Here is a 9,918-nt window from a genome sequence, read left to right as displayed (position 1 = left end):
CAAGTTATCAAACAAGCGCATCAAAGCACATTTTCGCAAATAGACGTCAGTTTTGCCTCCTGATGTGTTACATTTGACTGCTTCAGTCACGGAAAATGAAATAAAATCACTGTAGTTTAAATATTTAATATATTTAATATTCACAGCTGAAAGTTTGGTACTTATGAAGTTATGTGTATTTCTTAGAACGAAATTCAAGCAGGATAAATGTCAAGCCTGTGCCCGAGTCTGTGCTTATATTTTCTCTAAGCTACATGGTATTAAACCATATTTTAGATTTGACACATTTAAAAGGTGTATAGAATTATTTATATTATATGAATTATGTGTTATGTGTTATATTATTCAAAAGAAATTGTGGTTTACTTTGCTTCGAAAGATTAAAAGTGGTAGCCTATTTTAGGGGGATAGGCTACATGGATTAATATGCAATGTCAATATTTTCATATATTAGGCCTCTATTTAAATTTATATTTTAAAATTCCTTTAATAAATCAACATGCATTTTTGTAATTTGTTACCTGTCCTTTATTTTGACATAACTTATTGGGAAAAAGACATTTGTCTGTAAACTGATTAAGAAATTGTTGCATGTATAAATGTGAAGCTCTGTATAATTTCGTTCACATTAATTATGCCTAATAATTAAGAAACTAATAAAATGAAACCTGCATGATTAAATCTTTGAAACTCTAAAGAATGGATGGATTAATAAAACGTCTTCATGATAAATTGCACGACTTCAGCTTGTCCAAAATGCTGCAGCCAGACTTCTTTTAAACTGTCGTAAACATGAACACATAACCCCAATTCTCAGATCCCTTCACTGGTTGCCAATTTCTCAGAGAATAGACTTTAAAATTCTCCTCTTCATTTATAAATCCCTTCATAACAAAGCTCCTGTCTATTTATCTGAACTTCTTCAACCCTATACACTATACCTACGTTCCTTTGACCAGGCTCTGTTGGTGGTCCCTCGCGTTAGGCTAAAGCGTAGAGGGGAGCGTGCATTTGCAGTGGCTGGGCCACGACTCTGGAATACCCTGCCTTTAGAGATCAGACTGGCCCCTTCCTTGTCTATTTTTAAATCCTTGCTAAAAACATTATTTTCCTTAGTGTACTGACTACTGTGTTATGCTACATTTTGAAATGGGTGGTTTTAAATTTTTGTCTGGTCTATTTTTTATGTATATGTAATATTCTTGCTCTTATGTAAAGCACTTTGGTCAGCCAGAAGGCTGTTGTAAATGCGCTATACAAATAAATTGAACTTGATTAAACTCAATTTCTCTCATTATAATCAACAACATTCACACGATGGAAAAAAAGAGCTTCATTAACTGACAACATAAGTGATTTTAAAGGGAGCCTTCTTTACTTGCTTTTAGTAAATCCAATTTATGATTCAAATCGAATTTACAATATATATTCAAGTTTTAATATAGTGATAAATTTATAACTAAGACAATATGATAAAAAAAACTAATGTTATTACCTTAATGTTTCAAAGACCTTTATTTTACTTTATTATTATCGTTTTATTTTGTTTATACTAGCGCATCATTCATCTAACCATCCACTCAGCGTTAAGAGCTCTTGAGATTAAAACTGGCAGCTCAGCAGTGAGTCGGTGTCATGGACAGAGCAGGTGGAAATATATTTTCTAGTTTATATTTCCATCTTGTTATGCCGGTGGCTTAGGTTTTTTTCTTACATAACTTATTTGTAAATAGAGCAGTCACTGTCTGTGTCTACACCGGATGCGACAGTTGTCATCTGTGCCCCACTGCGCTAAAAGTGTGTCTAGACTTGATGACATCACACTACAGTGTCAAATCATCTGAACACGTTGTCAAAACATTTCATCATGAACAGAACGAGCATCAGTTCACTGATGGGGATCGTGTCCAGTGTATCCCTCACTGTGTCCTGTTGTCTTTTGTTGGATCACGTCACTCGTGTCCGGTGTAGACCTGGCGTGCGTTTTTTAAAGGGTTAGGTTACAGCCCTGCTTTTTTTAAATGTTTTTATTAAATATCTGTATTGACTGCGTGGTCATATCATCGTATTATTTATGGCAGCAGAGTCTGTGAGAGTAACTAGAGCAGCAACAACCTCCATCTGCACTCAGAGCATCAGCTCCGCACTTTTTTCCCTATATCACATGCCAAACTAATAACATTGTAAGCATTACATCTTTAATTGCTGCTTTCTGCTGTGAAAATTTTGTTTGTAAGGAAAATAACAGTATGTCTTTGTCAGTTAATTTATCTAAACAGCTCGATTAACTTCAAGATTTCAAAATCAGATAATGTAGTAGCACTGTAAGATTACATTTGTTTGAATGCATTTTTGCAAAAGTGATTGCGTGTGAATGTGCTTTATCTGTTTAAATCATGCTTTAACCCGAAATTAATCAGTAAAAGAAACAGACAAACTCCTAAAGCCTGTAACACCCTGCTCAACTCATGCATTCATTATAATCTTCTGATCAAGCTATAGGTAAATATGTTTAACATGAATTCTTGCTGAATATGGAGTTATATTATGGCTATTGGCATGAATTGTACTTGTGATGGAGCGCTCTTGGAGCAAGTGAAAACCATGATGCTCAGACTCTTAATATCCGCTCCTCGCTCCAGTCAGAATCACACCGCTCCTCTCATCCTCTGCTCGGCGGCGTGTCTCTGTCAGACATGCGGGGAGGGTTGAGCCCTGAGTGGTGCGTCGGTGGATGTTAAAAAGAATAACAATTTTCCTTCAAACAAACCGAGTAAATTACACAGTTGAGTTAATTGATAAAATCGATTTATTACCAGACCTACTTGGTTTCACATAAAAGTTTAATTTCAATAAAATGCAGCTGCATTTAAATGCAGGTGTGTAAAATGTGCGCAAGATTTGCGCAGCGCGTGTGATTATCTTAAATCTGAATCAGAAACCCCTGATCAGTTGAATAATGTCAAATGAAAGACTAAAACTAGAAAACTCTTACGTGGGGGCAGACCACAACGAGTCCTAACCTTAGCAACATTGAAACCCTCATAAAACACTGTTCATATGAAAGAGCAAGAGATTCACGCTTTTATCTCGACCCCCACAAGACATACATAACTACCCCCAAAAACCCAACCCCCTCCAGCTGAACAGAATTCTCAGAAATGCTCAGTGATGCAGCTTCACTGTTTCACACATACTCCGTCTGCAGTGCGTATGCAGTGCATATTTTTTTACGCACAAATGTTAACGGATTCCAGTTGCATTCCAGGACCATTGCGTCTGCAGCAGTGCAGCGATCGTTTACCTACCGAGTGGCGAACTGCAAACACGTCCTGTGTGAAAGCACATCGAGTCCGTGCTCAAATGCTCTTTATGAACTTCGATGTTAAGTATAGTCTCATGCTACTGTGCCCATACTGTGCCCATGTGATCCATTTATTTATAACTCCATACCAATTGGCACTAAGGGGCCAAAAGTGTGCCAAGAAAACATCCCCTACACCATTACACCACCACAAGCACCACAGCACAGTTATACGTGCCTGTCTAAATGATGAGGGAAAAACACCAGTGTTGCTGATGTGAGTGAGTGCAGGTACAACTGCAGGAGAAATGGCTTAAAGGGGATGAGATGGAATTGGATCAAGCGGGCAAGTTGTAGGGTGATTAGAAAGGATTTCTAATATTTCTAATATTTCTTTTCTTCTAATACTTCTTTTCCAGGAGAAGGAAAGGCCCAGCACATCCATTTTAGCATGCTTATCTCTATTCCATGCAGATGCGCGAGGAACTGCTGAGGGAACTTCGTTATTGTTTGTGTAGCTCCTCAAAATCCTTCCAATTCCATATAGCCTTGCGATTCCTATTTTCATCCCAGTATTTAATATGGGAATAGTACATCATTTGGGACATCCCCAGTTCCAGGCAATGGGCAAGATGCAAAGACACTGATGTAACCATATCTGCAGCTCTCCTGAAGCTGTGATCCCAAATGCCTTCCTATCACACACCTCCCTGCAGAACTCACCCACAGTCCGGCAGTAGACCAAATTCCCAATGTGATGATCTGGCCCCTTGAGAGACTGAATCGGCAGGCATTCATCCCGTTGATAGAAGTCACAAAGAAGAATCTTAACTAACTCCTCACCAATCACTTGAGGTCCTGCCAGAAGACAGTAACTGAGTGGAGATATACGTTCAAAACTTGTCTTCTGAAGATCATCTTGGAGCCAATGTTCCAGTGGAGGAGATTCACCAACACTGGCACTGTCGACTGGACGAAGCACAGAGTGACCGACCAAAATAGTGATTTCCCTGTGTACCCACCACCTCCTGCAGACCAACTTGAGACCACAAAAGATCCACAGAAGCGTAAATGGTACGTATAACTCCACTACTTAAGAAACCCAACCTCAACCCATCTCTTTTAGAGAACTACAGACCAGTTTCCCTTTTTCCTTTTATTGCAAAAACACTTAAATGAGCTGTGTTCAAACAAGTCTCTACATTTCTCACACACAACAATCTCCTTGAAAACAACCAATCTGGCTTCAGAAGTGGACATTCAACTGAGACGGCCTTGCTCTGTTGTTGCAGCTCTAAGACTGGCAAGAGCAGAATCCAAATCTTCAGTACTTATCCTGCTTGATCTGTCCGCTGCTCTTGACACGGTTAACCACCAGATCCTCCTATCAACCCCTAATGGCAAATGGCATCTCAGGAACCACACTTCAATGGTTTGAATCTTACCTATCAGATAGGTCCTTCAAAGTATCTTGGAGAGGTGAGGTGTCCAAGTCTCAGCATCTAACTACTGGGGTGCCTCAGGGCTCAGTTCTTGGACCACTTCTCTTCTCTGTCTACATAGCATTATTAGGTTCGGTCATTCAGAAACATGGCTTTTTCATTCCACTGCTATGCTGATGACACACAACTGTACCTCTCATTCCATCCTGATGATCCGACGGTACCTATTCGCATCTCAGCTTGTCTAACAGACATTTCTTCCTGGATGATGGACCATCACCTTCAACTCAACCTTGCCAAGACAGAATTGCTTGTGATTCCAGCAAACCCATCGTTCCATCACAATTTCACCATCAAGTTAGCCACATCAACCATAACTCCTTCAAAAACAGCTAGAAGCCTTGGAGTTATGATTAATGATCAGCTGACTTTCTCAGACCACATTGCTAAAACTGTCCGATCCTGCAGATTTGCTTTATTCAACATCAAGAAGATCAAGCTCTTGTTCTGTCCAGGCTGGACTATTGCAATGCTCTCTTAGCAGGTCTTCCAGCCAATTCTATCAAACCTTTAGAATTAATCCAGAACGCAGCAGCAAGATAAATTTTTAATGAGCCAAAAAGAATACACGTCACACCTCTGTTTATCAATTTGCACTGGCTACCAATAGCTGCTCGCATAAAATTCAAGGCATTGATGTTTGACTACAAAACTACCACTGGCTCTGCACCCATTTACCTAAATTTGTTACTTCAGACTTATGTGCCCTCTAGAACGTCGCTTGATTGTGCCATCCTAAAGAAGCACAAAGTCACTTTTACGGACTTTAAAATTAAATGTTCCCTTCTGGTGGAATGAACTCCCCAACTCAATCCGAGCAGCTGAGTCCTTAGCCATCTTCAAGAATCGGCTTAAAACACAGCTCTTCCATTTTTATTTGACCCTCTAACTTTAACACTCACTATTCTAATTCAATTCTTTAAAAAAATCTAACTACCTTTCTAATCTTTTTGTATTCTATTTTCTTTTCATTTATTATGCGTGTGTGTGTTTGTGTAAAGACCTCTTACTAGCTTGCTCTATTCTTTTATTTTTTATTCTATCTGTTTTCTTTTAATTTATTATATTATTTAAAAGCCCATGCTATGTGTACTGTGTTAGCTTAACTGAGACTTGTTATAGCACTTATATATCATTGCTCTTTTTGTTGTTTTTGATTGCTTCCACTGTCTTCATCTGTAAGTCGCTTTGGATAAAAGCGTCTGCTAAATAAATAAATAAATGTAAATTCTGATAATTAATCTAGTCAGGATAATAATGGTTCAAAAGTGTTTCAGCTTTACATAACCTTTTTTTTTTTTATTGGAAATTAAATTATTATTAAAATCTGCAACATGGTATAACTCATTCATTATTAAAATATCAAGGTTATATGTTCACAAAATTATCTTTAAACTCTGTATAATCTTATGTAAAAAAAATAAAAATAATTATTATTATTATTATTTCATATCAAAATGATCATAATTAAGAAATAAATAGCTATTGTTTCTACCCTGCTTTGTTTGAATGGGCATTTCTGCTGTGAGACTTACCTGTATATGCTCCCTGCTATGATTGGCTAACATCTATGGATATGAAATAAGTATTATATGTGGATCTGGTGCTTCCTGGCAGTTAAGAGAAATTGAAACTTGACAACATTTTTACTGTTATAACTGCTTCAAATTAATCTTGAAAAGTTGATTTTTAGCTCTATATTTATGTCTACTGCAATTGCAATGAGCATCGAGCAGAAAACCGACAGTCTGTTAAGTGCATGAATGAAGAGATCTTGTCATTGCAACTTGGTTTCTGCATTCTCATGAATGCTGTCATTATTACTAACAGTGCAGTAGAATAGAAATATTCATGATTCTGCTTTGATGAAAATACAGAATCTATATATATAAACAATGTTTAGTGTAGACTGAAATATCTATTTTTAAGTGATATTGGTAAACAAAAATTATGAAATAACAACTGTACCTTCGAATTTTGTAAGCAATGTGAATTGTTAAATTACCATTACAGTTTTATACGAGATCAATGCACTTTCTGTACGGTTGTCAGCTGTGCTTAATTTGAGCTGTTCTGTGGGTGCACCCAAGACATCAGAGTTTATATGTTTGTATATTTTGTACATCTGTAATCCCAGCACCCAATTTTGATCATCTTTGCTTTTTAACATGTTGACTGGAGGCTGTTTTCTGTTACTGGCCACAAATAAATAAATAAATAAATAAAAAGACTATTTTAAGTTTTTATTTCTTTAAAGAAATATGTTGAGAGATAATAATCTTTATCTTAATTAGATGAGGATGAAGAGCTGCTAAAAAAGCAAAATAAAACACATGGTAATAAAGCATTGACAACAAGCAGACCTTTCCGTGAGTACATATTTCACACATACCATTGAATAGTTTTGATCTGTAAGATTTGCTTAAGGTTTTAAAAGAAATCTCATGTTCAGCAAGGCTGCATTAATTTTTTACAGTAAAACAGCAATATTATGAAATATTATAACTGTTCAAACAACTGTTTTTATGTGAATATAAAGTTACATATTGTTTACTCCAGTCTCCAATGTCACATGATCGTTCAGAAATCATTCTAATATGCTGCTTTGCTGCTCAAAAACATTTTATTTTCAATGTCCGAAACAGATCTGTCCAATGTCCGATCACATGCCTGGGTGTGGTACATGACAAGACACACATTTGCCTGTAGATATTTACCACGCATGTACCAGAGAAGTACACTAACTGTAAAGAGCTACCGTTGTGTATATCATATTTAGGTACATAAAGTATGTGTTGTGGTTGTGATAGTTTCATTTTAAAAAATAGTCTTCTCACAAATCCATCCATATGCCACATTACACGGAGAATCATTCCATCCATATGAAGCTAAGACACAGTCTTCCTCTAGACCCATGAAACTGTTTGGCTCTCCAGACATCCAGAAGCTGAAATTATAGATCAGAATTAGATGTTCAGTGCTGCTGTCTGTGCGATATGATACTGATCGTGAGGATCATATATGAAATATTAATCAGATTGATTCAGTGACTTCTCACCCAGAGGTCATTGTGCTGCCATCAACCCATTTCCACCTGCCCTCTTCATCAGTGTCAGTCAAACCAATCCAGACTGAATTAAAAACAGAAACCTGCGTAACAAAGTCCTAAAAATAATAACACAGATACGTCTGTAAGATCAGATACGTAAGATCATCACTTAGCAGCCACACACACCAACCCCATGAACCTACCTCTTACAGAGAACTGTGCATTTTCAAAAATCATTTTATTTACAAGCTTGTTTCCTCATGGAGACCAAAAAATGTCCTGACCAGGATTTCAGACATTACTGTCTTTGTGAGGACATTTTGTCCCCATAACGTAGGGTTTACCAGGACCACACACACCCAATCTTTCACTCACTTCTTCCTCTCTGTTGTTGATGATGATCAGATCTGCTCCTCTCTCTCTGCAGGATCTTCTGCTCTCCGTCCAGTTCTTCCTCTCAGAGGAAAAAAAGTACAGACTGGATTGATGGCAGATCCATCCATCTATAAACACAACCAGTGCTTTATTTCAGTCTCCTTCAAACAAATGTTTTAACTCTTGTCTGTCCTCTGTGAGGTTTCCCCCGGTTTCACAGACAAGAATGAAGCCTAGTCCCAGACTAAAGTGTAAATCTGAGCCGTTTCAGCAGAAACAAACTTGCACTGACTGATCTTAAAATATATCAGTGTCTCTGTTTTGTCTCAAGATGCACACCAGTAATGTTTTTTCTTAGGCATGTTAATTAAATTACTTAAATGTCAGAATTTAACTTGTCTTATTACCTAATCCTGGCTTAGTCTAAGATCTGTCTGTGAAACTAAGCCTTATTGTTCTTGGCTGGTAGCTAATGCTTACTTGATATAAGTCACTTTAATTCAAACACACACGTTTTACAGTTGGGTTTATTTTGTAGATGTTTTTCTGTGTTGCAGCAAAAATGACAAAGAAACTCACCCACTTTACCAAGACTGCTCTGAAGATCATTTTTCTCCTGTTTCAGCCGGTCTCTCTCTCTAGTCAGATTCTCATTCCTGGACACGAGCTGTTGTCTCTCTTGAGTGAAGAAGACACACAACGCTACGACTGCAGTCAGCAGAAAAACACACAGCAGCAATGAAACACAGCGTTCGACACTGGAGCTTCTGATCTTCACACCATCGCTTTCTGGAAATCAGCAAACATGACTTCAGTCTCTTTATTTATCCACAGCACACAGCAAATGAAATCATGAGAAAACTCAGAAAATGTTAGGAGTCATTAACGATCTGATTTGTGTGATGAAATGTGTCCATGATTAATCTCAGTACCTGTATGTTTAGATGACTGAATCCTTGTTATGTTGCAGGTTGTGATCTCTTTTCCAGATCGACCATATATAACGCCACTATTTTCATACACATCATCTGCCCTTCCATCTTCTTGTTGCATTTTGTGGGTTGTATCCTTTTCTGTAATTTCCTACCGTTTCAGTGTTTTTGAGAACACTCGTTTCAATACTGGAGGGGACTGTTGCGTTCCTCATCTTTATATGTGTGGTCAGTATTTATGCAGAAAGGAACTTCTTCTTCAACAATGCTCAGTGTGTAAATTAGATCCTTTCCCTCAGGTATTGTGCTGAACATTTCCTCAAAAACACAATGACCACTAATAAATATTTGAAAAACACAATCATTAGTACAATTGTATGTTAATGTGTAAAGTCATCCGGGTTTGTTCATTTTGAAAGTATGTGGTTTTGAAAACCTTCAATGTTTGATGAGCTTCAGGATGTTTAATCAGAAGTTCAGATATCTGAACAGTTGATGGATTTACAAGCACTGAATGCAATTGAAGCTCTGCCTTCAGTCTGATTATTAACTTGTTTGTGTAAGCAACTTATGATATCAGCTGTCAATCAGTATTCTGACGCCACCCATTCAATGCAGATGATCCATGTTTGAGCAAAAAACATGAAGAAAAACTTGTTTGCATTTTTGATGGCCCAAGGCTACAATGTCATCTGTTCCTTTGAACTGCTTATAAAATATGAAACAAGTAAAACCTGAAAAACATTACAATTAGAT

The 9,918-nt window shown here is 37.3% G+C and overlaps 1 protein-coding gene across 1 annotated transcript; it reads right to left on the bottom strand.

Annotated features, from left to right (window-relative positions):
• Window positions 1–7,028: 7,028 nt before the first annotated feature.
• LOC113067235 (CD209 antigen-like protein C) lies at window positions 7,029–9,296 on the bottom strand. The gene is made up of 5 exons (XM_026239560.1): window positions 9,163–9,296; window positions 8,810–9,019; window positions 8,231–8,358; window positions 7,865–7,971; window positions 7,029–7,753 (listed from the first exon to the last, which is right to left on the bottom strand). Exons 1-5 carry the CDS (start codon window positions 9,281–9,283, stop codon window positions 7,624–7,626), a joined length of 696 nt encoding a protein of 231 aa, XP_026095345.1. The 5' UTR covers window positions 9,284–9,296; the 3' UTR covers window positions 7,029–7,623.
• Between the last annotated feature and the right edge of the window lie 622 nt (window positions 9,297–9,918).

Source organism: Carassius auratus, chromosome 4 (assembly GCF_003368295.1).
Source record: "Carassius auratus strain Wakin chromosome 4, ASM336829v1, whole genome shotgun sequence".
Classification (NCBI taxonomy): domain Eukaryota; kingdom Metazoa; phylum Chordata; class Actinopteri; order Cypriniformes; family Cyprinidae; genus Carassius; species Carassius auratus.
The sequence above is the reverse complement of the archived record's forward strand: the minus strand, read 5'-3'. Positions and strand labels throughout refer to the sequence as shown.